The sequence below is a fragment of the Lonchura striata genome, chromosome 27, assembly GCF_050655825.1.
Source record: "Lonchura striata isolate lonStrDom1 chromosome 27, ASM5065582v1, whole genome shotgun sequence".
NCBI lineage: Eukaryota > Metazoa > Chordata > Aves > Passeriformes > Estrildidae > Lonchura > Lonchura striata.
The window spans coordinates 3,164,975-3,192,256 of record NC_140729.1 but is presented as its reverse complement, the minus strand read 5'-3'; the positions used below and the strand labels follow the sequence as shown (position 1 = coordinate 3,192,256).

Below are 27,282 nucleotides of genomic sequence, written 5' to 3'. Positions count from 1 at the left end.
TCTGCAGCTCCCGTGGGCCCGGGAGGGCCGGGGGCGAGCGGCTCCCGTGGCCCAGCGGGTCCCGGTGCCTCCCGGTGCCTCCCGGTGCCGCGGCTCCAGCGCCGAGCGGGTCCTGGCGCCACCAGCCCGGAGCCCCCCCGGCCGGATCGCGCTACCCGCGGGCGGGGGACGGTGCTCGACGGTGCCGAGGCCCCTCCCGGTGCCGGGGCGGGGCGGGGGCGGGGCGGGAGCCCCGGGCGGGCCGGGATCAGCCCGCGGTGCTGCGGAGGGGCCGGGGGCGGCGGAGGCAGCCCCGCCGCCGCAGCCCCGCGGCGGCCGGCCGGTGGGGCGGGACGATGCCGGTGATGAAGGGGCTGCTGGCGCCGCAGAACACCTTCCTGGACACCATCGCCACCCGCTTCGACGGCACACGTAGGGCTGGGACGGGACCGGGGAGGGGCCGTGCCGGCGGCGTGGGGGGAAAGCGGGTGGGGGAAGCCGGTGCCCCTCAGGAGATGGCGAACGGGACAGGGCTCGGCCCGGCCCCGCAGACCCGGAGCCTCGCGGGTGTGGCCACCCACGCGCTGTTCGGGACCGTCCCGTGTCTGGGCTCGGTGCTCCGGTGCTCCCCGTGCCCGGTCCCGGGCCGTCCCCGCGATGCTCTCCCCGCTGCCGCTGCCGGTGCCGCTCGGTGTCTCCGCAGCCGCGCTCAGCACCAGGGACAGATCCCGGTATCGGCGGGAGGGGCGGGGGAGGTCCGGAGCGGGCACGCTCGGGCTCAACACGGCGGGGCTGGCCCGGGATCCCCAGGGGCCCGCGCTGCTCCGTGCCGTGCCCGGGTGCTGCCGGTGTCACCGGCCGCTGAGCTGCTCTCCGTGTCCTTGTGCCGGGCCGGGATGGATTGAAGCCGGGATGGGTGATACCCACGAAGCCGCCCAGGGATGGGCCGTGTCACGACTGACCTCAGCTTCCCCTCAAAAACACCTGGAGCAGGTGTCTCCCGGGCCAGCTGAGCATCTCCTCCCTTGCTGGGTGCGACTGGCACGAAGATGGCACTGGGAGCCTGCAGCCGCCTCCCAGGGCACTATCGAGGCACTTGGAGCACTCTGGAGCATGTGTTCACTCCGAGCCTGGAGTGACACGGGGCAGCTCTGGTGGTGTAGGGGGTCACTTTGCCAGGGAAGCTGAAATTTGGGATGTTGCCCTTGGGGCTGCAATGTGTGAGAAATCTCTCTTCTCCAACTCGGACCCAGCTGTGCCTGGAGGTGACGGGGCAGACCCACAAGTGCCTCATGTTGGTGATCCCACTGTCCCTCCAGAGGGGCAGAGCTCCTGGATCAGGCTCTCCAAGGGAAGAGTCCCTGGGGAAGCTGCCTGCAACACCACGACCAGAACTTTGGGAATTTTCCCTGGAGAGCCTGGCCCTGCCTCCAGAGCTGTGGCAGTCCCTGTCCAAAGATGCCCAGCCACCTCCACTGGGCACTTTTAAACAGTGAGGGGCTTTGTGGGTTTGATGTGCCTCTTATCGGCTTTATCTGCCATGGAGAGGGGTTTAGGGCAGTGATACTCCGTGGGGAATTAACCCTGCCTCTCCCGGGCAGCCACTGCTCTGGGCGCCAGGGCACCCAGCCGGGCACACTGGCCACCACGGCTGGGGTCTGCCAAGCCTGCCAGGGCCACATCCTCCAGCTCAGTGAGCCACTCCCAAGCGCAAACCCTTGTTTTCTGTTCTAATAACACATCCTGGATATCACCATAATCCCGGCTTCCCAGAGCCAAAATCTGGCCTTAGTCACAGCTTCAGGCTATTTTTGCTTCTCCGAGCTAATCCCGGGCTGAGCTGAGCTGTGGTGGCCCCACGGCACCTCCATCAGCCAGGGCTGCCTGTGGTTGCCTCCCTTCCCTCCTGCAGCCTCTTGCTGCTTTTGCCTTGCCCTGGCACCGCTCTGCCTGTGGTGTGCGGGTGCTGGCATCACCCTGGGCTCCTTTCTTTTGTGAGAGGGGGCAGAGCACATCCACCTGATCCTGGCTGTGTGGTGCAAGGCTCCTGCACTGGGCACCCGCCACCACAGACCGTTTTGGGGCTGGGAATATCCTGGTGTGCCCACGCTGGGTTCCACCACAGTCCATGCCAGCTGCACACCCACTTCCTTGGCACCCTGCTAGCATGAGCCCCTCTGTCCCACTGGCACCGTGGGGCAGGGCTGGGGGGCAGAACGGCTGTTCTGTGGTCGGGCAGGGCTCGGGGCTGGCGAGGACTTTCCTGTGGCTGGTGCCACCTCCCGCTGCCAGGGCTGGGTGATGCTGGGGAGGCTCTGTGCTGCTGAGAGGCCGAGGATGCTGCAGCTCATCCCTGGCTCGTGGCACCTGGGCGTTGGCCCTTGACTTCCTGTGGGCTCATGGTTTTTCCTCCCTCCCTCTCAGCTGGTGTCCCAGCACCCCACACCTCTGGGGATCGCAGCACCACAGCTGGGCACCTCTGGGCTGGATATGCCCAGCTGGGAGCTGCTGCTCCCACTAAGCTCCCTGAGCCCCGGCGGAGCGGGAGTGGCAGATGGTGAGGGGGAGGCGTGAGCTGCCTCGCGTGGGTGATGGGGGCTGGAGATGGATCCGGCCTCCTTCCCCTTCCTGGGGCTGGGGTCCTGCCTGGGCTGGGGCAGTAGAGCAGGACAGGGGATGAGCAAGCTCTAGGAGCAGCTCGGGGCTGCCAGCAGCCACGTGGAGATCTGGCTTCACTTCTCAGAGGGACACATGGAGGGCTGGGAAGGCTGGGCTGCTGTTTGTGCCCCTTGAGCTGGTCCCAAGGCCTGGAGGGCAGCTGTGTTCTCCTTTCAGACAGCAACTTCATCCTGGCAAACGCACAGGGTCGCTGTGGCTTCCCCATCGTCTACTGCTCTGATGGCTTCTGCGACCTCACGGGCTTTGCCCGCACCGAGGTCATGCAGAAGAACTGCAGCTGCCGCTTCCTCTGCGGGGCCGAGACCAGCGAGCCCATCCTGCAGAGCATCGAGAAGGCGCTGGACAGCAGGCAGGAGTACCAGGCTGAGGTCTGCTTCTACAAGAAGGGCGGTGAGTGCCACATGGGGCTGGGTCCCTGGCCACAGCTCCAGCTGGGATTTGGCCCCGTCACGGTCTCAATGGCCTGGGGGAAGCTGCTGAGCAGTCAGGGAGCTGCCCTGCCTTCACCAACTCTCTCCACCCAGGAGCTGCCTTCTGGTGCCTGCTGGACATCATGCCCATCAAAAATGAAAAGGGGGAGGTGGTGCTCTTCCTCTTCTCCTTCAAGGACATCACAGAGAGCCGAGGCAGGAGCTGCCCTGGTGACAAGAAGGAGGGTGAGCTCTAGAATGGGGATGGGATTCGGGGAGCAGTGTGTGCAGTGGGCACGTGGCAAAGGGGCTCCCTGTTCCCTGGCGGGGAACATGAACACCCGTGGCACGGCACTCTCACTAACTCAGCGTGCCTTGTCCACTGCAGAAAAGCAGAGGAATGAGAAGCAGAGGAGCAAGAAGCCTGGGAACTCCCACCTGAGGGCTGCACGGAGGCAGGGCCGGACCATGCTGCACCAGCTCAGCAGCCAGTTTGTCCGGAGGGACCGTGGCGAGATGAAAATCAACCGTGTAAGGAGCTGGGGGACCCTCAGTTTTGCCCAGTGCCTCCCGTGCTGGGGCTGTGGTGAACTGGCAGTGCAGCAGCTCTCCTGAGAGCAGCCCCCAGCAGAGCCCAGCCTCACTGGGATGCTGTTCCCATGCACGTCTCTCCCCTGCCAAGTACTGAAATGCCCCCCAGCTCTGGCAGCCACGCTGTAGCCAGGCTGCACTTGTGTTGGGTTGGCAGCAGGAGAACCCAGTGTGTGCCCAGAGCTTGTTGTTGAGACAGCAGCTCTGGCAGAGCTGTGCCTCTCCTCATACATTCACTGTCAGGAAACCCCAGTGCTGGCTCTGAGCACAGCCACACTGGCTCTGGGGAGTGCTGTTACCAGGGTGCCAGAGCTGTGGAGCTGCCAGATGGGGCAGGAACCAGAGTCAGTCCTGTGCCAGCCCCTTTGCATGGCTGCTGTGCCCAGTACAGGGCACCACCTGCAGCTGTGGGGCCAGAGAGAGGGTCTGAGAGCTGCTGGGTCCCAAAGCTCATAAGCAGGTAAAAGATATCAGTGCACCAGTCTTAAATTTTGGGAATCTGGGGGTGATGGCCTTGGCTCTGCCCTCACCTCTCCCCTCCTCTGCCCTAGCATGTGAATTGGTACCTGAGATGGTTCCAGGCAGCAGTTGGCATTGCCAGGGGATTACGGTTAATAGCAATGACATTGCACTAATTGATGTGCTGTAATCAGGAGTTCTGTGCCCATCTCTGAGGGTGACCGCGGTGCAGGAAAAGGGTGCCATCACCCTGGCATCGGGGGATGCCAGCTGGTTGGCAGGACTCAGGAGAAGGGGTGGCTGTGGTGGCCTTCACCCCTCGTGTGGGATGGCCCCTGCACCGCCCCCGTCCCAGCGCACGTTTGCTCCTGCAGAACGTGTTTGAGAACAAGCCGTCCATCCCCGAGTACAAGGTGGCCTCGGTGCAGAAGTCCCGCTTCATCCTGCTCCACTACAGCATCTTCAAGGCACTCTGGGACTGGCTGATCCTGCTGGCCACCTTCTACGTGGCTATCACCGTGCCCTACAACGTCTGCTTCACAGGCACAGAGGACAGTCTCTCAGCTGCCCGCAGCACCATTGTCAGCGACATCGCCGTGGAGATGCTCTTCATCCTGGGTAGGTTTGTGTGCGGGGCTGGACACTGATCCGGGGTACAGGACACGGTGGGCAGTGATCAGGGGTGATGGAGAGGGGGGTTGGGATTGCTGTGCCCCTGCTGTTGGTCCTGAGCACACCAGAAGTGAGACCAGTGTTGGCTGTGGATGCTGGCTCAGCTCTGCCAGCACAGAAGGGGTGGTGAGGGCTGGTCCTGCTCTCCTGGGGTAGATATCATCCTGAACTTCCGGACAACATACGTGAGCCAGTCGGGCCAGGTTGTGTACGACCCTCGCTCCATCTGCATCCATTACGTGGCCACCTGGTTCTTTGTGGATCTGATCGCTGCTCTGCCCTTTGATCTGCTCTACATCTTCAACGTGACCGTGGTGAGTGCTGCCAGCACAAACCAAGCCCTCAACAGCAAAGCCTGCCCCTCTCCAACACCCACATCTCCTGGGGATACTTGGTGCCCTGACAAGCCACAGCCCTGGCTGCCTGCCGGGTGTTGGGCACAGGGGTGCAAGGCTGATTGGGGATAAGCTGCCTCGGGTTTGCCCTGTGACCTGTGACCCTCCTGGCAGCTTTGGGGGTGACAAAAGGCTCCTGCACCAGAGGTGGCGTTGGGGTCCCTTCTTATCCCTGCCTGCAGCTACACCAGGTTCCTTTTCCCCTGCCCCCAGACCTCGCTGGTTCACCTGCTGAAGACGGTGCGGCTGCTGCGGCTGCTGCGGCTGCTGCAGAAGCTGGACCGGTACTCTCAGTACAGCGCCATGGTGCTGACGCTGCTCATGTCCATGTTTGCCCTGCTGGCTCACTGGATGGCCTGCATCTGGTACGTCATCGGCCGCAAGGAGCTGGAGAGCAACGACCCCCGCACCTGGGACATCGGTGAGCACGGGGCAGCGGCGTGCTCAGAGCACCGGCATCCCCCCGGGCTGCGGGGCAGCCGTGCCAGGGGTGCAGCCCTCACAGCTGCCTCCTGCCAGTGCTAACCCCGGGCTGTGCTTGGCAGGCTGGCTGCACGAGCTGGGCAAGAGGCTGGAGGCTCCCTACATCAACAATTCAGTGGGGGGCCCCTCCATCCGCAGCGCCTACATCGCCTCCCTCTACTTCACCCTCAGCAGCCTGACCAGCGTGGGCTTTGGCAACGTCTGCGCCAACACCGACACTGAGAAGATCTTCTCCATCTGCACCATGCTCATCGGGGGTGAGGCGAGCAGTGGGGCTGGGCAGGGAGCGCACTGGGGCTGGCAGAGCGTTGTGTCCCTGGCAGGGCGCCGGGGAGGCGATGGGCATGTGGGACAGCCCTGGGGCTGGGTTTGGGGAGCGGCCCCAGGGCTGGGTTTGGGGACAACCCCGGGTCTGGGTTTGGGGAGCGGCCCCGGGACTGGGTTTGGGGAGCGGCCCCAGGGCTGGGTTTGGGGAGCGGCCCCAGGGCTGGGTTTGGGGAGCGGCCCCAGGGCTGGGTTTGGGGATCAGCCCCGGGGCTGGGTTTGGGGACAGCCCCGGGGCTGGGTTTGGGGAGCAGCGCCAGGGCTGGGTTTGGGGAGCGGCCCCGGGACTGGGTTTGGGGAGCGGCCCCAGGGCTGGGTTTGGGGAGCGGCCCCAGGGCTGGGTTTGGGGATCAGCCCCGGGGCTGGGTTTGGGGAGCGGTCCCAGGGCTGGGTTTGGGGACAGCCCCGGGGCTGGGTTTGGGGAGCGGTCCCAGGGCTGGGTTTGGGGAGCAGCGCCGGGGCTGGGTTTGGGGAGCGGCCCCAGGGCTGGGTTTGGGGAGCGGCCCCAGGGCTGGGTTTGGGGACAGCCCCGGGTCTGGGTTTGGGGAGCGGCCCTGGGCTGTGCCCCGGCTGTGCCCTGACGCTGCCCCCTGCCCCAGCGCTGATGCACGCCGTTGTCTTCGGCAACGTCACGGCCATCATCCAGCGCATGTACTCCCGCCGCTCGCTCTACCACACCCGCATGAAGGACCTCAAGGACTTCATCCGCGTCCATCACCTGCCCCAGCAGCTCAAGCAGAGGATGCTGGAGTACTTCCAGACCACCTGGTCGGTCAACAACGGCATTGATGCTAATGAGGTAGGAGGTGTTGGTGGGGCTCGGCCAGCCCCCTCCAGCCCCGACTGGCACCTATGGGGGAGCAATGGGGCTGGCAGGGCCAGCTCGGAGTGGTGCTGGAGGGAGCCGGTGTGGGGTAAATTCCTGCGGGACATATGGAGCAGAGGAGCTGATTACCACAGGGCCCGCCCCTGCCAGTCGGGACTGCTGAGCGCTGCTGAGACACCAGGGCAGCTCAGCAGATTCCCCATTCCAGAGGGGGACCTGTCCCCCGGGGCTGCTGGGATGCTGCTCCCTGCTCCTTGCCCCTCGTGCCCAGAGCCCCGGCTCCTCTGTCCCCAGCTGCTTCACGACTTCCCCGACGAGCTGCGTGCGGACGTGGCCATGCACCTCAACAAGGACATCCTGCAGCTGCCCATCTTTGAGACGGCCAGCCGGGGCTGCCTCCGCTCCCTCTCGCTCCACATCAAGACCTCGTTCTGTGCCCCGGGGGAGTATCTGCTGCGCCAGGGCGACGCTCTACAGGCCAACTACTTCGTCTGCTCCGGCTCCCTCGAGGTGCTGAAGGACAACGTGGTCCTGGCCATCCTGGGTGAGGGCAGGTGGCGTGGGCTCTGCCCCAGCCCTTCCTGCTGCCTGGCAGAGTGAGGGGCTCAGGGCTCGTGTCACTAGCCCAGCCCCGGTGCCCTCCTGCAGGCAAAGGGGATTTGATTGGAGCCGACCTGTGCAGAACGGACCAGGTGATCAAAACCAACGCGGACGTGAAGGCCCTGACCTACTGCGACCTCCAGCACATCGGGCTGCGGGGGCTCTGTGAGGTGCTGCAGCTCTACCCTGAGTACGCCAGCAAGTTCACAGCTGACATCCACCAGGACCTGACCTTCAACTTGCGGGAGGGCAGCGAGATGGAGGTGGGTGCGTGTCCTCCTGCTCAGGCCCCTTCCTGTCCTCACGGCCCTGGGGCTGGGGCTGTGCACGGCCATGGAGGGGGAGTCTGTGCACCCCCTGCTCGCAGTCCCCAGGCTCCAAGGCTGGGAAAGGGGCTGCAGCTCTGCCACCCTGGCACACAGGTATGTCCTGTCCTGGCTCTGTGCAGCCCAGGGAATTGGCAGAGAGAACCTTTGCAATGCAGGAGGCTGAGGTAGATGGAAGCCTGGAAATGGGATTGGAGAGAACTGGGGGGGGGTACTGCAGGACAGACAGCCAGGGCAAAGCCCCCTGGAGTGCAGCACACAGCTGTGGGCTGTGGGTTTAATCATGCTGATGGCTCCAGCATCCGGGGGTATGTTCCGCTGCAGAAATGGCTCTGCTGCACTTTTCCTCCCCTGGGTCTGCTGAGAGGCTCGGATTTCCTCTGGACCATCTCCCTTGTACCCATTTTCCCCCTGAGCATGATGGAGGTGGTGTGGGAGGTCGGTCTCTAGGTCCCAAGCAGCCCTACCAAGACCCACCATGTCCATAACACAGGAGGGGTGTAAACAAACCAAGAGAGGAGAATGCCAGGAGTGTGCACAAGGTTCTGCACCTGCGTCACCCTCCCGTGCTGGCTGCATGCTCCACACAGAGCTGGTGCTCTGATGGCTGAGCCGTGGCTGGGATTTGGGGTGCAGCCTCGGCTCTGCCTCAGGGCACTCAGGCAGCTCACCACTGACATGGCAGCAGCAGAGGGAGGAGAGTGAGTGAGGGGTTGTGGATGCTGGTGCTGAGGCTGATGCGTGGGGCTGGGGAAAGCTTGGTTGCCCGGGGGGCACTGAGAGGCTGGGGGGCTGCGGGCCGGTGACTGGTCCCCGTGGAGCTGTGCAGGGGCTCCCTCCTGCTGCTGAGCCGGCACCGTCTGCTCTCCCCGCAGGGGCTCTGCCGCTACTCCCGGTCCCCGAGGCTGCCGCAGGCGCCACAGGTTCGTCCCTTGCCGAGGCGATGGGGGTGGACGGGGCTGTGGCTGGGACCAGCCCTGACCTCCCGCCCGCCTGCAGCCTCGTCCGGAGAGCGGTGCTGCCCCGGAGAAACCCCTTCCCTCCATTGTGGAGGATGAGGAGGAGCCCGACGAGGTTTTCCAGCAGTCCCCCGCCAGCACCTCCCGCCGCAAGCCGCTGCTGCCCGCGCTGAGCTCCTCGGTGCGCCGCGGCTCCCTGAGCAGCCTCCTGGGCGATGAGCTGCGCCAGGGCTCAGCCCTGCGCCACGGCTGCCCCTCCCCGGCCCGCGGCGGCCGCAGCCCCGCTCCGCAGTGCCCGAGGGACGGCCGGCTCCCGGAGCGGGATGGAGGCGCGGGCGGGAGGCCGCCCAAGCTCCTCATCCCCTCCCTGCTCTCGTCCGGCCCGCCCGACCTCAGCCCCAGGTACGCCGGGATGTGCGGGCGGCTCATCCCGCTGCCGCGGGTTTGTGCCACCAGGCTGTGCCCTGGGTGTCCCACGGACATCCTGGGGGATGCTGAGATGGTGGCACGGAGGTGAGGGGTGACGCGGGCTAACCCTGACCCCGTCCCGCTTAGAGTCGTGGATGGGATTGAAGACAACGGAGGGGCTTCAGAGCCACAAACCTTCTGCTTCAGCACGGAGCCGCCGCAGAGCGCGCCGAGGGACTCCCCCAGCTCAGGTACCGCCAGCAGATGCCGGGCAAGGTCCCAGCGCCGGCCCCGGGGCTCGGCGGGACATCCCAGCGCTGTCCGTGTCCTCCCCAGCAGGGACTGACGCCGGCGGCCCAGCCCTGCTGATGGAGGCGGAGCGGATAAAGCAGAACATCAGCAGGCTCAACCAGGAGGTGCGCTGGGGACCAGAGGTGGGTGTATGTCCCCGCAAAGCCCGGCGACATCGGCCGGTGCTCACTGCTGCCTGTCCTTTTCCAGATCAGCCACCTCAACCGGGAGGTTTCTCACCTCAGCCGGGAGCTGCAGAACATGATGGAGCTGCTCAGGGGCCACCTGGGCGCCCCGCAGCCCCCGGCCTGTCCCTGCCGTCTGCCCGCCACCGTCTCGCCGCCATCCGCTGCCCCGGTGCCCCCCTCGCCCCCGGTGCCCCCCAGCTCGCTCAGCTCCCCCACCGGCAGCCCCCGGGCCAAACGCTGCCCGGTCCGCAGCCGCTCTGCCCACGCCGCCGCCCTGCACCCCTGGCTGGGCGCCGAGGGGCCGCGCCCGCCGCGGGGGGACACCCCCGACCCCCGCCGGGGCTCGGACTCGGAGCCGCCGCCGCTGCCGCCCCGCTCCGCCCGTTCCTTCCCCGGCTGCTCGGCCGGGGCCGGGGGTCGCGCCCGCCCGCAGCCGCGGTCCGGCTCCACCAGCTCCCGCTGACCCCGCGGGCACCGGGGGCGCCTCCCCGGGGCTCTCCGCTCCCGGTCACCCCGCCCGGGGCTCCCCGCTCCGGGTGACCCCGCCCGGGGCTCCGGGCTCCCGGTGACCCCGCTCGGGGCTCCCCGTTCCGGGTGACCCTCCCCGGGGCTCCGGGCTCCCGGTGACCCCGCTCGGGGCTCCCCGCTCCGGGTGATCCCGCCCGGGGCTCCCCGCTCCCGGTGACCCCGCCCGGGGGGGCCGTGCCCCCGGGGCTCCCGGGACGCCGCACCGGGAACACGCGCAGGGATTTTGATACGGTTTTATACTCGTCGCCCACGGCGCCTTTTCTATAGCCCGGCCGGGCTCGGCAGCCCCGCCTGTGCCCAGGGCCGTGGGGCGTGGCGGGGCAGCGCAGCCCCGGGGGACCCGCGGGGGTCTGGCGGGGGAGGATCCGTAGAGCTCTCCGGTGGGGGCTCCGGCTTGCCCGGGGGTCGCGGCCGCTGCCGCCCCTCCGCGGCTGTAGTTCGTGTCGTTCCGCCCCGCCTCTCCCACGCTCCCCGCAACACCGAGAAATAAAGGCTCTATTTTTGCAGCCCCGGCTCCGCTGAGTCTCCGTCCGCCGCCGCCCCGCCCTGTCCGGGCCCCGCCCCGGCTCCCCCATGGGCCCGGTGGCACCGGGACGCATCTGAACTACAACTCCCAGCAGTCCCCGCGGGAGCGCATGACATCACGCACGGCTCAAGGGGCGGGGTGGAGGCGGGGCGGAGCAGGTGATTGGCAGCTGTGACAGCCTATGGCCGGCGGGCGCGGGGCGGAAGGGGTGGTCGGGGCCGGAAGCGGAACGGGTAAAGACGGAAGTGAGGCCCGGGGCCTGCAGACGCACCGGCGGGAGCGGCGCTACGGGCGGTGAGTGCGGCCGCGGCCGCTCCTTGCGCCCCGAATGGCCGAGCCCGCCGGGAGGGTGCGGACCCGTTCCCTCGGCTCTCGCCCGGCCGAGGGCGGCAGCCGGGCCCCGCCGTTTGGGCGGCCCCGTGGCGGGATGCGGCCGGGGCTCGGTGGCGCCGCTGTGCCGGGCGGGGCGATGCCGGGGCTGCACCGCACGGGTGGGGCGGGGGCTTTGGGCGGCCGGGTGCCGTCGCCTCTCGCCGTGCGCCGGCCTAGCGGGGCGCTGCGTGTGGTGCGAGGCGGGGCGGCGGCTGCTCCGGCCTGGCGGCACCGGTGTGTGCCGGGCGGTAACGGGAGCGGAGCCGCGCCGGGCGGGGGCGGCCGCACGGCCCAGGGGACGGTGCCTGGCTCGGGGCAGGCGTCCCGGCGGCGCTGTGGGTGCTCGGGTCAGGCTCCTCCCGGGAGCGGCTCCCGGGACAGCGGAACGAACGCCTGCGGCCGGTACCGCGGGATTGTGCGGCGGCTGTGCCCAGCTCCCGTCTCGCAGCCGCGGCTGACTGCGAGCTGAGTGGCACTGGGGGAGGTGTGGCGCCAGGACTGAAAGGGATTTCACGGTGGGATCGGATTTTGTGCTTGGGCTGCCTCTGAGGTGGGAGTGGAAGCTCCAGGGGTTCCCGGGAGGTGACTGAGACTGGCCGGGGTCGCTGCCGGTGCCAAGCACAGCCCTTGGGAAGGGAAACCCGTGGTGCTGTAGGGCCCTGAGCAAGGCCCACGGGCTGCAGGGACATTCTGTGACTTGTCTGTAAGGGAATCTCGAGCAAGGCCACCCTTGGATCTCTGGCACAGCAGGACAGACCCTGCAGTGTGAGCTGGGGGTGACATCCTGGTGGGATTGCACCAGGAGTGCAGGTGTGAGCGTGAGCAACAGGTTTGCCCTGCTAAATCCTGGGGAGAACTGCTGGCACCTTATTCCTGGTGATGCTCCTGGGGCTGGGCAGGAGCTGGGGGTGCTGCTGGGACCTGCAGGGAGCCCAGCCCAGCTGCCCTGCAGTTGCTGCCCTGGGATGTGGCTGCTGCAGCTCTGACCTTGGCTGTTCCCAGTCCTGTAGGGAAGCTGGAAAGGAGAATATGTCGAGGGACTATTTTAAGTCTGCTGTGGAACAACTTGCATCTGCTATTCTTAGCTTTTTGTGTGGAGGGTCAGCACACTTGAGCTGCCCTGTTTACAGCCTGATGTTGGGCCTGTGCTCTGCTGGGCCTCCCGAGCCACCTCTGAGCCTTGGATGGGGCCAAAAAATCCAGCTCAGTCTGTTGTCTTGACATGCCATGCAGTCTGAGGGAACTTCCTGGAAATACCCACTGCTGCCTTGACTCTGAAAGTCTTTTACGTTTCTTTTCAGCTCACCTGGATAATAAGGTGCAAGATCTATATGTGAAAAGAGTTAAGAATTCTGGATAGTACCTGTAGGCAGCTACAGGACAATGTTGAGGCATTCTTGGGGTGAGGCAAGCAGAGCCTGGCTGGATTTGGGAGGTCAAGGACAGGAATGTTTGGGGTCATACCTGGGTCTCAGTGTTGAAATCACCTCAGACCCCTCATAAGTTACAACAGTTTGCTGGAACAGTCAATACCTTGAGACCAAAAATCTGCTTCTGGGGTGGCCTTTTCTCCCAAGATGCTCTGGCTGATTTAGCTGACATTTGACTGCAGGTTGTGCAGGCAGCACTTAAGTGGGTGCTGATGCCTCTTGAGGTGATGGATCAACCCAGGCAAAGTGAGATGGACTCCTGGAGAGGGTTGAGTTTCTGGAGAGTAGGAGGGAAAGGCTGGCTTGGCATGTGGATATGACTAGAGCAAGCTCAAACACTTACCTGCTTTTGCATTGGTAGAGTACACTTTGCTTTCCTGTGAAACCAGGGATGTGTTGGTGTGGTTTTGGTTTGCCAGTTTGAGATGGCACCAATTTTTACATTTCCCAGCCAACTGGACAGTGTGTAAAGGAGCTGTCTGGTGATGTGTGTGTGCTTGGCCAAACATAATTGTTGTGCTGAGAGGTGGGATTATCTCCACCATAGCCAAGCTCTTCTGCGTCTCAACAGGGATCAGCTCGAGGGGTGCTCTAGGCCTTGCCACTCATCAGCTCTGTCCAAACTTCTTCAGCTGCTGCACAGTTTCGGATGGTGGTCATGGCATCTCCCTGAAGAGGGAGGGGGAAGGAATGCCAAGGGCTTTCAGACACAGGAAATAAAATGGGAACGCTTCTAATGAAGTGGGTGTAGCCCAGAGTATTCCTGTCAGCAGACTTAAAAGAGGATAGAATGTAGAAATGTTGGAGTCAGCTGTTTTCTTCCCTTGGGGTATGAAGTTTGCAGCCTCTTATGCAAGTCCCGAGAAGTTGTCAGAATAGCATTGAAAACGCTTAGACACTGGCCAGAAACAGGAAACCTTCCTGGATGTGACAGTATTGGGGAGGAATAAAATTCATCTGAGGTCTGGGGGAAATGCTGTCCTCCCCTGGAGCACAGGAATGAGCTGCTGGAGCAGCTCTGCATAAACAGATAAGAAAACACTGTTTTTCATGTTTGCTTTGGTTTGGTAGCACTCCAAATAAGGAGCTGCTCGAGGCAGGAGATCTTTGTGCAGTCTGGGAAAGATATTCTGAAGGTCACAGATTCTTTGCAGTGCAGGTGGCAGTTTCCTGCTTTGCATTGCTGATGTTGCCTTCTTGCTGACTGAACAGTGGGTGCTCTCCAAGGCATGTGTTGAGTGTCTGGTCAAGGGAAGCTGTGTCTGTTGAGGGCATCTGAACAGGAGTTAAACAACCTTTGCTGAAGAATTAAAACCTTGATGCTTTTGTTCCATTTGAGGCAGTCCAGGCTGCATCTGTGAGTTGATCCTCCAGCCTTGCTGTGCCAAGGATAACTGAAAGTAGGTGAAGGCTCCAAGAGGGAGCCACTGTGGGACTGGGAGCTAGTGGGCAGCTAATGGGAGATGAAGGTGATGTAAAACTCTTCCACAGAAGTCTGTGCTGTTGTCACAGCAGGATGGTGGCCTTGAAGTCTCTGGGGATAGAGTTGTTTTGGAAAAGCTGCTTTGGAAAACAGCTGGCTGCTGGGGCTGCTCCAGAGGCCATGGATGTGCAAATGTCAGGAAACAGATGTGAGTATCAACAGCATGAGAAGCAGATGGTACTAGTTCAGGTCTGCAGCTGAATGAGTAGATCAATTTTGGAATGGAAATCCTATTTACCTCTAAATTAAGGTGAGCATGTCAAAGTCTTTGTGAGTCTTGGGTAAGGGACTGCACAGAGAAGTTGTTACACTATGATAAGTTAGTCACAGCCAGAGGAGTGCTGCTGAAACTGCTGTGTGAGCTGATTTGGGTCTGTGAATCTGCACTTTAGGGCTGTAGTGCAGCTCCTGCCAGCTGAAGTGGAGAGTGGCCCAGTTCAGAGCAGTCCCTGAACTCCAGACTGTCCTTTGTGACCAGGACACCGAGGGCTCATTCTCTGGGGAGGGACAAGGTAGGAAGGTGGAGTATTGAAACTCGTGAGACTTGGTGGGACTGAGGTCTGTAGGTTGGGTGTTTCCTGGTTCTTCTCCTCTGTAATAGTTGGGTCTGTTCCTCCTTTCTCTGCAGCCTGGGCCCTCCTGCAGGCAGGCTCAGGAAGTTCGTTCTGATTAATCATATTGATGAGTTGGAATATCAGGTTGACATTCCACGCTGTGCTAGCCTGGGCTAGTGTGGTCTGCATGTGGCTCTGGTGGGACCTGCACTTTCTGCTGGTCCTGCTTGTGGAAGTCAGGAAGTTGCTCCTGACTCCATGTCCTGAAGCTGACTCTTCCCCCTTGGGCCAGCTGCCCATGCAGTGTGAGGTGAAGCAAAACCACTGGGTAACTTCAAGGCTTCCTCTGCCAAGGAATTCATGTAACACTGTCAGCTATTTAACGAGATAAATGCTTCACTGGGGCTTTTGTCTTGAGTATTTTGGTTCTAAGCCAACAAATCCCCAGTGAAGCAACTCCTTGCATAGCTAAGAGCAGCAGCAGTCGTTTGGGTAACCAGAGTCTTCAGGATTAGGTTTCTGAATATCCTCAGCTTTCAGAGTAGTTTTTGCTGCTAGCTGAACACAGGGCAAAAATATCAGATTCTCTAACTTCTGACACCTTAAATGAGCAGCTTCCCTGTGGTGGGGTGTCCTGCAGAGGTTAACATGGGGATCTGACAGTACTTTCCATGTGATGGTTTGTGTTCTTGTCCTGGGTAGGTTTGTTTGAAATGGGCTCTGGTGCTCTTCCCCAGCATCCTGAGGGTTATGGAGAATGGTCTTGCACTTGGGCAGGCAGTGCAGCAGCCATGGCATGTGCTTTCTCATTTAGAGCACTCAGATTCTTGAATTTAATATTCCTGGCTGTGTACAGCCTCCTCCAGCAAACCCTGACAGGCAGGGGAGGGGTTGGAGGAGCAGAAGTGATAGACCTGGAGCTCTCACCTGTGGAACAGCATCAGGAGTTGGTACTTGACTTTGATCTCAATGCAAACAAGAAACTATCTTAAGAGTTCACAATAAAGAAATCGGTGCTTTTGCTGTGGGATGCAGAGCTCCTGTGTGTGCTTCAGTGAGCAGGAGGTGGGTAGGGCAGGTAAACAAACCAGCACGAGCCTTTTCATGGGTCTTGTGATCTTCCAGCTGCTGGGTTCCACTAGTTAAAAGAAACTAGTAGGAAAATTAATGCCTGTTAATCTCGATTACATGAGTACCCCACCGTGTCCTTCTTTTTTATGGCCTTGACAAGTTGAATTAGCATGGCAGGCTGGGACTTCAGCTGCTTTCCCTCGTCTGTGTGGTACTGCTGTGGTTATTTTGGTCTGCCTGACCTGTGGCTCGAGTGTCAGTGCTGGGATTCTCGTGGGGAGCAGGGAGGAGCCCAATCCTCTGCTGGAAGAGGTGGGAGGATGAAGAGCTCCCCAAGCACCAGAAATGGCTTCATACAGCAGGAAGCAGTCCCTGTTTCTCAAGTCCACTGGTGGGTGTAGGCTGATCTAGCACAGGTTCAGGCTGTGTAGTTCAGCTGCCTCTGCAGAGCTGAGTTCTGTCTGACTGGAATCCTCAAACATCTTGGCGTTGGCAGAAGGTTACTGTCCTGCCATGGAGTGTGCTTGCTGTCTGCAGCACTGGTGAGCACTTCCTTTGGTTATTTGCTTCCTCCTGTGACCATCAGCTGGTCAGGAGGAAGGACTTTGGCCAAGTCTTCAGCCCAAGGCCATCAGTGACTAGTTAGAGTCTCGAAATTCCACTCAAACACTTGAAACATATGGCAACTTCTCATGTGAACATGAAGCCATATCATCTTGTATCCAAGCATCAGAGCACCCTGAGATGATGATCTAGCTCTCCACAACTGGAGCAGTCAAGGCTCTTGCTGCTGCTCTGCCTGCACTGACCAGTGGCTGTCCACGGTGAGCTCAACATCGATGTGCTCACCTAATTCTGGTGGAGTTCATGGAGCACAACCAGATGGCAAAATGCATCAAGATCTGTGAAATATAGGTCAGGCTAAGACTTGAGGATGTCAACAAGCTCATTTCCTTGTTTTGCTCTGGGAATGACCTCTATCAGATTTCGGGAGGCTGTAACTCAGCCACACTGATTCGCACAGTGTTTGTGCACAGTGTTGGTCTGGAGCAGCAGTGCAGCTGATAGACTGCCAGGGAGTTATAAATACAAGGTTAAATCAAAGCTGTTCCTTTGCAAGCTCTGTTTAGAGGGGAAACTCTAAAAGGTGGAAGCCCTTTCAGGCTGGTAGAGATGCAGAGCTGCTGCTGAGCCTCTGGAACCTGGTATCACCAGGCTGCTCCCTCACTGTCCAGCAAAGCCAGTTGTTGATCTTTTCATATCAAGCTTTCTCATCCTGTCAAACAGTGTTTGTCCTTCCTCAGTAGAGGGAGGGGAGTCCTGACTGTGCTACTTGCAAGGCCCCAGCTCTGGATTGCAGTATCTTCAGTACTTAACCCAAAACTGGGACTCAGAGCAATGACCTCAGAGCTCTGGCTCCTGAAACATCCCGCAGCACTCAGAAGTTTTACTCGTTGATTTCTGTCCTACCTGCCAGCTCTGGTGACTGGTGCCATCTTAACAGCTGGCATCTGACTGCCTCCTGGTCAGAGCAATTTGAGGTGAGATGTCTCTAGGTCAGTGTATGCTCAAGTGATTTGCGTTGTGTAAGCTGCTGGGCTCTCCAGCTGCTGGCACTCACAGGCTCCAGAGTAGCTCTGAAATGGCTGGAGGTTCCCTGTCAAGCTGTGGGACTTTAAACTTGAGGCATTGTTAAAGTAACCTCAAGCAATCACAGCTGGACAGGCCTTGCCCTGGAAAGCAGCTCTTTGAAACTCTTCTCTGTGCTGAGTAGGCTTGAGCTTTGTTCACAGGACACTCTGCTCCTGTTTGACCTGTTTTAAACTTCTTATTCATGGGAAAATGCAGGATGTACACAGAGTTTCTTGGGGGGTACTCTCAGGATAAGGAGGAATTGGCTTTTGGGGCACTTTCTTTCAACAAACAGCCTGCTTTAGGCGAGTAGAGGGGAAAGTGGTGATCCAGAGCAGATGCAATCAGCTGTAGCATTTATCATCCACAGGGAAGTGGGAGTTGTGAAGGGTACAGGAAATGTGCCTAAATCTGTAACTGTGTACTTGGAAAGCATTCCTGTTCTCTGCAGTCAGCAGAGCTTAGTGCTTACAGAGGCCCTGGGATTCACTTGTGGGTAACTCTGGGTGCAAATCAGCTTGTCCTGCTGTTCTTGCCATGGTTTTGTGCTTCTGCACCACTCGGGAGGTTGGTGAGGGGAGTGGTTGGCAGTGCTGATCTGAGGGGATGCTATCTGTTCAAGCTGGCTTTGAACAGTCCGTGTGAGGAGCATGGTGAGTAGCTGGTGGCCTGGAATGCTGTGGGATAAGGGCGCTGAGGCAGTGGGGTGGAAGCATTAGGTGCTGCCTCTGTTTGGATCAGGTTGGGTGGTGATTCCTGGTGTGCAGCAGGAATGGGAGGGGGAGCTGTGGTCAGCTCCTGTGCTCAGAGAGCAGCTGCTGTCAGGTGCCTTTCTGAGGTGGGCACCCCCTGGAGCAGATCACCTGCCTGGCTCCAGGGCCATCCTTGGGCCTGATGGGAGGTGCAGAATATTGTGGTGTAAGTGCCTCAGGACAAGCAGACAGCTCTAGAGATTCCTTTTGTCCAAGTGCCTCACAACCTGCAGAGCTGCCTCCTGCCACTGTGGCACTGGGGTGGCTGTGCAGCATTGATAGTCTGATGTTGCTTCCTTGTGAACTTGGGAAAGGAGGAGGGAGCTAAAGGTCAAGCTCAGTTACCTCTGTGAACTGTGTAATTGCTGTTTGAATAGACAAAGCTCTAGTAACACCCATTGTGTGCTGGGTGCTCCTTACCTGCCTCACTCCAGCAAGGTGTGTGTAACATCCAGACAGGGTGGAAGTGCTGGAGGGCCCACTGGTGAGGAGAAGAGCTTGTGTTATCATTACCTCTTTTCCAGAGAGGCTCTGCAGACTGATATCCTGCTGCAGGGGCTGCTGCCTGGCAGGAACTGCTCTGTGGTGTTCACAGCTGATAACTTTGCACTGTGCGAAGGAATCACCACCAGTCTGTGCTGATGGTGGCTGCAGATCAAACCACTCTCTAGAACTGGTACAGCTGGTCCCTGAGCATGTCACTAACTCTGACCTCCTCTTCCAGTTGCAGCCTGCCTACAGGTGGATCCCAGTGCAGAACCTGCAGCATCCTTAACTCTCGGCACTCCTGCACTTAGACCACAATGGCAGGTCGAGGTGGAGCTGCCCGACCGAATGGACCAGCTGCTGGGAACAAAATCTGCCAGTTCAAACTTGTTCTCTTGGGCGAGTCAGCGGTGGGGAAGTCCAGCCTGGTCCTGCGCTTTGTGAAGGGGCAGTTCCACGAGTACCAGGAGAGCACAATTGGAGGTGAGTGCCAGCTCCAGATGCCCGTGGCCAGCAGGTGCTGACCTTGCTGGGGGCAGTCTGGGGTGTCAGAAACAAGACTGGTTATTTTAGTCTGGTCTGAAATTTTGGCTATAAATAGAGCCAAACAGTTGATGCTTTAACTCTTGGTTCATAATTTGTTTGTTGGTGTAATGATCAGCACAGCAGAGAATAACACTATGGCAACCCCACACTTTGCCTCTGAGGCTTTGTTTCCAGTTCCTCAGCTCCAGCTTCTAATTGGAACTGAGCCCTTCAGTTTAGTTTATAGCCCTTAATTATCTTTTCAGACCACGACCTGGGATTTTGAGGCTGTTTCTAGCCTGATTCTGTTAACTACTTTCTCAGTGCTTTCAGGTCTAGTAGTTTATTAGCTTGAAATCATTAGCACAGCGTCATCAATCAACCAAAGGCTGGTTAGCATGTGGGTCTCTGAGCAGCAATACTGGGGGGTGTCCTGAGAAAAGGCTTGAGTTGTCCTTCTGTGACCTGTGCTGGGAGTGAGCACAGCTCAAAGTGTAGCTTATTGGTAAGCAGGACCTAATGCCCCTCTGTCTCTCAGACAACAACCAGTTACTGAACTGGGGTGTGTGGTGCAACTGGGCTGAGTTTGGTGCTGTTATTGGTACTTGGATCACAGCTGGACTGCGTGATCCCTGTCAGGGGCTGCTGAGAGGGTCTGGCACTGTGGATGCTCCAGGGGCTGGCTGCTGTCTGGGCCACCTTCCTGTCACTGTGTGATGGTTCTGGGTTCCTGTGAGCAGGGGCTGTGACCCAGCAGAGCTGCAGCTGCCACAGGGAGTGGCACTGGCCTCTGCAGGGCTCAGCTCGCTCCCATGTGGCAGCAGAGCTGCTCCGAGCTCCTGTGCTGGCTCTGGGCCCTGTCCTGCTGGAGCTGAGGCAAGCCCCCTTCTCTTGCAGCTGCCTTCCTAACACAGACAGTGTGTCTGGATGACACAACGGTGAAGTTTGAGATCTGGGACACGGCGGGGCAGGAGCGATACCACAGCCTGGCCCCCATGTACTACCGGGGGGCTCAGGCAGCCATCGTGGTCTACGACATCACCAACACAGTGAGTGTGGGCAGGGCTGGGGGGCTGCCAGGAGGCTCCCAGGAGGCTCCCAGTGCCCTGGGAGTGTGTCCGGGTCAGAGCCCTGCAGGTACCTGCCTGGGGCTGCCAAGTTCTTGAGAACTGCTCACGGCCTCTTCCTCAGCTCTGGCCAAGGCTGTGAGCTGATAAAGGATCCTGCTGCCAAGTGCTGCAGAGGCAGGACGCTTCTCACAGGAAAGCCTTGTTCTAATCATATCTGCCCTCTGGATTCCTACATGGCTGCCCTTCCTGACTGCTGCCTCCTGTTTGCTTCCAGGACACATTTGTACGAGCCAAGAACTGGGTGAAAGAGTTGCAGAGGCAGGCTAGCCCCAATATTGTAATTGCACTAGCAGGAAACAAGGCAGACCTTGCTAACAAGAGAGCTGTGGACTTCCAGGTGAGTGGGAATCCAGAGAAGTTGTTACCTGAGCAGATCATCTTTTGCTTAAGTGAGGGAGATGGCAGCTATGTAAAGTATGCTTTGAGGGAGAATGAAAGTGAGGTTTTGTGCTGAGGACTGCAGGGTGCCAGTGAGCAGGGTCTGTGCCTTGCTTTTCCCTTGCTTTTGTAGTAGCACATGTGGCCCTGGCTGGTGAAAGTCCTGGTGAATGTGGAGGAGGAGGCCCATGGAACATAAGCTTCTGTCCTCAGCTTCCTTTGCTGCCTTTTTCATGTGGGGATGTCTGCAGGGTGTGAAACAGCATCTTCTGGGTACAAGGCACATGAGGAATCATTCCTAGCTTGTTCTCTGCTCTTCACAGCTCTTACCTCATCTGGGCAAGCGCTCAGGAGAGGTTCTTACCCAGCCCTTGCACAGGATTGCTGGTGGTGCCCTTGCAAGGAGTGACACTCCCAGCTGACCCAGCTCCCAGTGCTGTGTGTGCATGTGGCTGTCGGGCTGTGCCCCAGCCCAGCTGTGGGACACTGGGCTGTGTCCCACTCAGGGCTGCTGGTGGAGCATGTCCCTGCGTTGTCCAGGCCAGGTGGGAGCAGGGACAGGGGAGGGAATTTCTGGCCCGAGGTGGGACACAGTGTTTCCCTAGCAGTTAATGTGTTGACAAGTGCATGAAAGTCTGCTTGGGCCTCCTGCCAGGCTGCCTTTAGCACTCTGATGTGATTGTTTGTAGGATGCACAGACATATGCAGATGACAACAGCTTGCTGTTCATGGAGACGTCAGCGAAGACAGCGATGAATGTGAATGAAATCTTCATGGCAATAGGTATGGGCTGTATGTAGGGCTGGGGGGGCGGGGGGGGTCTGAGCACCAGCCCTGCAGCCCAAGAGGGTCCTGTGTCAGCCAGGGCTTGTGGCTGTTTCTGGGGCAGGTGTCCAGTTTGCCACGCTGGTGTGATTGGTTATTCCCTGAGTGTGTGGAGCCTCAGCCTTGCAAAGCTGGTTCCCTGTCCCTGTGTCTGGCATGGTGATGGAGATGGCAGCAGATGTGATGCCAGCCAGGCCCAAGGATGGGTTGGTTTGGCATGCAGTGCAAACTGCGTGTTTGTCCTGTCCCAAACTGTTGGCTGTGAGGGCTGAGGCTGGAGCAGGCTGAACCCAGCCCGGGGTGCGCACTGGGAGGAGACTGGCCTCTCTGGAGGAGCCTGCTAACATCCTGTTTCTTCCTAGCCAAGAAACTGCCAAAAAATGAACCCCAGAATGCTCCTGGTGGCCCAGGCAGGAATCGGGTGGTGGACCTTCAGGAGAGCAGCCAGCCCAGCAGAAGCCAGTGCTGCAGCAACTGAGCAGCTGCTGCGGCCCTGAGCCCTGGCAGGACGTGACTGGAACCCACGCTAACGATCGCACTTACCGTAGGGCGGCTGCTGCCGGCGCCGCTGTGATTCTCCATCCCTTTCTGATCATAGGCTGGAGGGAGTTCTTCCACCTGCACCTTTCTGTACAAATACTAATTCAATTCTAAGTCTTAAGTCACTTTTTTAATATATGAACTTCTGCTCTTCCCTCTTCCTGGTGGTGGTGGATGCAGGACCTGGTGTCTGCCCAGCCAGCGTGGCCGTCCCGCAGGTGAGGCCAGCAGCACCCAGGTCCCACAGCACTGTAGCTCACTATGGGAAACAAAGGGATATTGGGACACGTGTTTAAAGTTCCCTGTCTGTAAGAGCTGAGGCTGATCCCGTACGATGCGCCCAGAACAACCACTAAACTGTAGCATTAGAGACAAACTCCGGCTCTTGGGCCACTTATTGACCAAATCAATGATGAGTATTTGGGGTGGGGCAGAGGGAAGCAAAACTGGTTTCTTCTGTATTTTGTATTGTATGTTTCTCCATGTAACCAATCAGTATCTTGTCAATATAGTACATCCAACGAGCTGCCTGTTGTCTTTCTTTGTGTTGGACTCCAGCATGCCAACTCTTCTTTTCTCTCGGTTCTGTCGTAATGCACTAATCCTGTTGCAACTTTTGCAAAAAATCTTGTATAGAAATTTGTCCTTAATTCTTGATGGTTGTGATGCCACTAATATTGTTAACCCTGCTCTGGTGGGAATACACAAGGTTTACTGATGTACAGAGGTGGGGTGGGGGAAACCTTGGGTAACCTGTTGGTGGGAATGACATGTATTGCAAAAAGCCTGTAATTCCACAAAGAATGAAGGGAGGTATTAAATGGCTTCTGTTGCCAGACTCTAACTGATGTTGGCTGCTGCCTAGTGCCTAATGCAGTGTCTTATGCATCCTGGTATTTAAGAGGAACTGTTGACTTAGTCTTCATCACAAACTTCAGTTTTGTGTGATTAAAACAAAATTTTTATAAACCTATCATAACAACAATGTTCATGTTTCTTAATGCAGCAGGGGATGGACCCGAGCCCAACAGTTCTTGATGGAGGCTGAGCTGTGCTGGGCTGCTCCTGGCGTGTCTCACATCTTGGTAGGGAAATGGAGCCTTTCCTTCCTGAGGAAGGAGCAATGGGGCTCTGAGCTTGGGCTGTGTGGCTGCTCATGCACACTGCTCTCCTCACTGTGATGCTGCTGGTGTTCACTTGGCTCCAGGGTGCTCAAGGAAGCTTGAGGGAAATTGTGGGAATTACTCCTTGCTTGATACTTCTTGGGAAACTCTACAATGCAAGATGGGGAGAGGTGGGGGAGCAGTGTGTGGAGGAGCTCTGCTCTGCAGTGGGGCAGGCTTGGCATGGTGCTCCAGAATTCATGAACACAATGCCTCTGTCCCTGGAGCACGATGGCCTTGGAAGATGCTGCTCTCCTGTCACTGCTTCATGGACTATGAAACCCCAACCTCCTGGGACCTGGAGCCAGTATGGAAGAAGGAGCAGCCCCTTGCAGCTCCATCCCTACCACATGTGCTGCCAGCAGCACCATTCGTGCTCAGGAGAGGCTGAGGATGGAGATGTGCTGCATTTGGAACCCACTGCCCCCCTCAGCTGAGGGGCTGTGAGAGGCTCGGTGACAGGAGAGCTGTGAATAGAGTTGTATGAACAGCCTTGGCTTGTGTGCCCTTCATCTGCTACCCAAGGTCTCAGTGCCTCTTCCTCATGCTGCATTTCCTTAAAATCCTGGATGCAGGAAGGGTCTGGAGTGACTTGGTGATGGAGTGTGTGGGAATCATGCTGGAGCCTGGGCTGCCTGTGGGGTGTGGGCTTCAGTGGCCCCCACTACAGCTTTGTGTGGTGCTGTTTGTGATTGCTGAGCTGCTGGAGGTGCTCAGGATCTCTGTGGGACCACCCAGTGCTTGTTGTGTGGGGTGGACTGATGCTGCTGGTTTCCCTAGGCAGCCAGAGATGGACCAGTTTGGAGGAGAGCTTCCCTGATGCCTCTCGGAACAATTCAGGGAACACTGTGCAGTGCTGTTGCCATCTGCTGGCTCCTCTCCCTGCGTGCCTGGTTTCTTCCTAGACCTGGGGTCTCTGTGAAGGCATCTGTGATGCCCTAAGGAGGGTGTTGCTGCTTGCAACGGGCTCAGTAGCGAGGCTGGGGACCTGCTGGTGTTCCTGGTGTGTCTGGGCAATGGGCTGTCTGATCTCAGGGTGGCTTTAGCACAAACAGGCGTTCCTGCCTGCATACCTGCTGCCTGCCCACACAGCTGCTGCCTGCCCGGGCCTGAGCGCGGGTGTTTGTGCTGCTTATGCACCGCACCCGGGCTTGAGCTTCTCCCTCCTGCTGCTGGGAGCTCAGGGATGACTCCAGCAGCCCCTTGCCAAGCTGGGAAGGGGAAAGTGTGATACAACCACCTCACACCACACCCTGCCAGGCAGCTTGTTGTGGTTCCTTCTCTATTGTGTGAGGATGGGTATTGGCTGTGGAGCTGGAGATGACGCTGGCAGCATTGTGAGAAAGGGGTGAGGGCACCCCAGCTGCTCCTGTACAGGGGAATGGGACTGCCCTTTCTGCCTGCCTGCCCCCCTTAGCAGCAAAGTGCCCACAGAACCCTCTGGGTCTGCTGTCTGACCCCATTTTGTGCTGCCCTGAAAAGCAAGAAGTTTTTCCCTTTCTGTGCATCCCATTCCTCTGGCACCAAGAGCAGGGCGCAGCCTGCCCATCAACACCCAGAGAACACAAGAAGATTCAATGCAAAAGGATTTTTATTGGATACAAAAACATTCCAGTTTAGTGAAAAAAATGACATCATTGCTGATGAAGCTTGTCTGGGCTTAAACCCGAGACTTGCTCCTGTCTGCTCCGGTCCTGCCGTGGCCATGGGGTCCCATCCTCTCACACCTGGGCTTTGTTGGTGGCTCCCTCCTCAGAAGCTGCTCCGGTCTGTGGGGCGGCGGGGCTGACCTGGATGGGCACGCTCCTCTCGGGAGCGGCCGGCAGCGCCAGCTTGGGGGCCTCGATGCGGAGCTGTCCTTCCTTGGACAGGGAGCAGGTCAGCGCCTCGGCATCCACCTCCTCGGGCACGTCCCACTCCCGCTTCAGCACCTCGTACTTGTAGGAGAAGGAGCCCTTCTCATCAACATTCTGAGTCTCCTTCTGCCCCACCAGCACCACCTTCCTGCCCACCACCTTCACCGACAGCTCCTCGGGAGCGAAGTTCTTCACGTCCTGGCAGACAGAGAAGCCGTCCCCAGAGCTGTGGGTCAGGGTCATGCTGGTGCTCGGGGTGTGCTCCGCGGCGATGGCTCCGTGGTTGCTCAGGAGCTGCTCGAAGCTGCTCATGAACTCCCGAGCTTTCTCCATCTCCTGCTGCAGCTCGGTGAAGATGGTCTCTGCGTGTGGCCAGAGGGTCCTCACTGTGCCCAGCCGGCTGGCCAGGGAGCTGGAGGCGAATGGTGCGAGGTGCATCCGGCAAAGCATCGCTGCTGCTGCTGCTGCTGCTGCTGCTGCTGCTGCTGCTGCTGCTGCTGCTGCTTCTGTCCCGTTTCCAATGGGCTGGAAGCGTTCTGCCTCGCTGCTGCCGTCCGAGGCTTTTATAGCCGTTCCCTGGAGGCGTGGCTTTGTCCCGCACATTACATCACCCTCGGGAGAAGAGCTCAGCTCTTTCCAGCCCGTTCCAGCTCATTCTTGTTACTCACCCGTGAGGAGTGGCACCGCTGACGTCGTGCCCGGCATACCTTCGCCCTGACTCTTACAGCTCTGCTCTCCTGGCTTATAATTAGCAGCATCACCTCAGCCTCCGAGCGGGATGCCTGAGCCACCCTTGCCAAAAATCTGTGCCCTTTGCTTTTCCCAGGCATGGAGTGAGTCTGGGCTCATCTCCTCTCTGCCTCCCCCCACCCTCTGCTGTGTTCCATTTCTCCCCGTCTGTGCCCAGGGGGGTCCCCTCAGGTGACACCAGAAGTCAGTCCGTGGCCAGTGGGGTGCACAGTGAGGTGCTGAGGGGTCAGGACAGGATGGGGGTGGCCGAGAGGGAGAGGGGTCCCAGAAAGTGAAAGAAGTGCCAGTCAGTAGATGACCCAGGGCATGTACTTCAGGGGTGGGACTAATTCCTGTACTGGCAGAAGTGATGAGCTCCTGGCACAATGGATCCTGCCTCCTCTGAACCCCCGGTGGGGGTCCAGGGAGGGGCTCTGTAGCCCCCCGGCCATGGCCCCACGGGCCCTGCTGCATCACGATGGCTCTGCAGAAACCTGAGCTCCCAGCAGTGACTGCGGCTCCCTATTTGTGGTATGTGACCTGTCCCCAGAAACAGGCGCTGCTATTTTGGCTGGTGGATAATCAGCCTCTCAAAAATAGGCGATGGCTCCAGGACGCTGCGTGGGGAGAGAGCGTTCTGGAAGGGACACACCCCTGGGCAGGGGAGAATAAAATCCGCTGCTCCCCTGCCCCAGCCCAGCACGGCTCCAGCCATTGCACCGAGCAGAGCTGCAGCACAGCCAGGAGCGCCCCTCGGAGCAGAGATGCTTTGCCGCCTGCACTTTATGCCGCCCATGTCCAGCTCGCTGTTCCCGTGGCTGGGACCCGTCCGCACCCTCTGGCCACATCCAGGCACCCTCTTCGCCGAGCTGGAGCGGGAGATGCGGCTGGAGATGGAGAGAGCTCGGGAGTTCATGAGCAGCGTGGAGCAGTACCTGAGCAGCGGGAGCAGCCCCGGCCGGCTCGGCATCGCCTCGGAGCGTGCGGCCAGCACCAGCGCAGCCCTGACCCAGGGCTCTGCGGACGGCTTCTCTGTCTGCCAGGACGTGAAGGACTTTGCCCCCGAGCAGCTGTCGGTGAAGGTGGTGGGCAGGAAGGTGGTGCTGGTGGGGCAGAAGGAGACGCAGAGCACAGACGAGAAGGGCTCCTTCTCCTACAAGTACGAGGTGCTGAAGCGGGAGTGGGACGTGCCCGAGGAGGTGGATGCCGAGGCGCTGACCTGCTCCCTGTCCAAGGAAGGACAGCTCCGCATCGAGGCCCCCAAGCTGGCGCTGCCGGCTGCTCCTGAGAGGAACGTGCCCATCCAGATGGGGCCGGCGGTGGCACAGGCAGCTGGCAGCACTGAGGAGGGAGCCGAGCGGGCCAAGGCGTGAAGAGGAGCAACAGGGACCAGGCTGAGCCTGGCTACGGGGGCAGCTGCTGGCCGCAGAGCGGGACTGTGTGATGGCCCGGGGGGGTGGTGTCTGCCCAAAACATGCGGCTTTTTTGATATGTAATAAATATTCCTAACTTTTATTTGTGTGTTTTTGGTGTTTCTGGTCTTGCCCAGCCCTGTGCTTTGCAACTCTCCTGCCTGTGCCCACGCAGCGCGATGGCAGGGTGGGAAACGGGGCTGTGCTGGCACCGGCAATGTCCCGGCATCTCTCCGCAGCTCTGCCCTGGCAGAGGAGGTCGGGCGAGGGGCTCCGGACCGTGTGCAGCGCTGAGAATCC

The 27,282-nt window shown here is 59.6% G+C and overlaps 4 protein-coding genes across 11 annotated transcripts; 3 read left to right on the top strand and 1 right to left on the bottom strand.

The window, feature by feature from the left end:
* Window positions 1-226: 226 nt before the first annotated feature.
* Window positions 227-10,624, top strand: KCNH4 (potassium voltage-gated channel subfamily H member 4). Of its 4 annotated transcripts, none has more exons than XM_085561915.1 (16): window positions 227-411; window positions 2,815-3,048; window positions 3,183-3,314; window positions 3,457-3,599; window positions 4,493-4,736; window positions 4,947-5,104; window positions 5,399-5,606; window positions 5,731-5,925; window positions 6,592-6,791; window positions 7,113-7,362; window positions 7,467-7,681; window positions 8,620-8,667; window positions 8,744-9,105; window positions 9,259-9,362; window positions 9,451-9,527; window positions 9,613-10,624. In XM_085561915.1, exons 1-16 carry the CDS (start codon window positions 336-338, stop codon window positions 10,051-10,053), a joined length of 3,087 nt encoding a protein of 1,028 aa, XP_085418041.1. In that variant the 5' UTR covers window positions 227-335; the 3' UTR covers window positions 10,054-10,624. The 4 variants fall into 4 exon arrangements, with proteins under 4 accessions (XP_085418041.1, XP_085418039.1, XP_085418040.1 ...); XM_085561913.1 differs by having other exon boundaries at window positions 9,451-9,545; XM_085561914.1 differs by having other exon boundaries at window positions 9,448-9,527.
* A 258-nt stretch (window positions 10,625-10,882) lies between these two features.
* RAB5C (RAB5C, member RAS oncogene family) lies at window positions 10,883-22,795 on the top strand. Of its 5 annotated transcripts, none has more exons than XM_085561917.1 (7): window positions 10,883-10,938; window positions 14,322-14,441; window positions 18,663-18,907; window positions 19,847-19,998; window positions 20,294-20,416; window positions 21,147-21,240; window positions 21,645-22,795. In XM_085561917.1, the coding sequence occupies exons 3-7, from the start codon at window positions 18,742-18,744 to the stop codon at window positions 21,758-21,760; spliced, it is 651 nt and encodes a 216-aa protein (XP_085418043.1). In that variant the 5' UTR covers window positions 10,883-10,938; window positions 14,322-14,441; window positions 18,663-18,741; the 3' UTR covers window positions 21,761-22,795. The 5 variants fall into 5 exon arrangements, with proteins under 5 accessions (XP_085418043.1, XP_085418044.1, XP_085418042.1 ...); XM_085561918.1 differs by having other exon boundaries at window positions 10,883-14,077; XM_085561916.1 differs by having other exon boundaries at window positions 10,883-14,179.
* Window positions 22,796-24,558: 1,763 nt separating this feature from the next.
* On the bottom strand, window positions 24,559-25,406 carry LOC110471919 (heat shock protein beta-11). The gene has a single exon (XM_021532974.3). It carries the CDS (start codon window positions 25,289-25,291, stop codon window positions 24,707-24,709), a length of 585 nt encoding a protein of 194 aa, XP_021388649.1. The 5' UTR covers window positions 25,292-25,406; the 3' UTR covers window positions 24,559-24,706.
* An 834-nt stretch (window positions 25,407-26,240) lies between these two features.
* On the top strand, window positions 26,241-27,085 carry LOC110471920 (heat shock protein 30C-like). The gene has a single exon (XM_021532976.2). The coding sequence runs from the start codon at window positions 26,335-26,337 to the stop codon at window positions 26,941-26,943; it is 609 nt and encodes a 202-aa protein (XP_021388651.1). The 5' UTR covers window positions 26,241-26,334; the 3' UTR covers window positions 26,944-27,085.
* Window positions 27,086-27,282: the final 197 nt, after the last annotated feature.

Bases quoted from the DNA above. Each gene is read 5' to 3' on its own strand.
- LOC110471919 (XM_021532974.3), bottom strand. From the start codon at position 25,291: ATGCTTTGCCGGATGCACCTCGCACCATTCGCCTCCAGCTCCCTGGCC.
- KCNH4 (XM_085561912.1), top strand. From the start codon at position 336: ATGCCGGTGATGAAGGGGCTGCTGGCGCCGCAGAACACCTTCCTGGAC. The intron at 412-2,814 runs GTAGGGCTGGGA...TTCTCCTTTCAG, and splicing joins CACCCGCTTCGACGGCACAC to ACAGCAACTTCATCCTGGCA. The intron at 9,363-9,447 runs GTACCGCCAGCA...TGTCCTCCCCAG, and splicing joins GAGGGACTCCCCCAGCTCAG to CAGGGACTGACGCCGGCGGC.
- RAB5C (XM_021532875.3), top strand. From the start codon at position 18,742: ATGGCAGGTCGAGGTGGAGCTGCCCGACCGAATGGACCAGCTGCTGGG. The intron at 19,999-20,293 runs GTGAGTGTGGGC...GTTTGCTTCCAG, and splicing joins TCTACGACATCACCAACACA to GACACATTTGTACGAGCCAA. The intron at 20,417-21,146 runs GTGAGTGGGAAT...GATTGTTTGTAG, and splicing joins AGAGAGCTGTGGACTTCCAG to GATGCACAGACATATGCAGA.
- LOC110471920 (XM_021532976.2), top strand. From the start codon at position 26,335: ATGCTTTGCCGCCTGCACTTTATGCCGCCCATGTCCAGCTCGCTGTTC.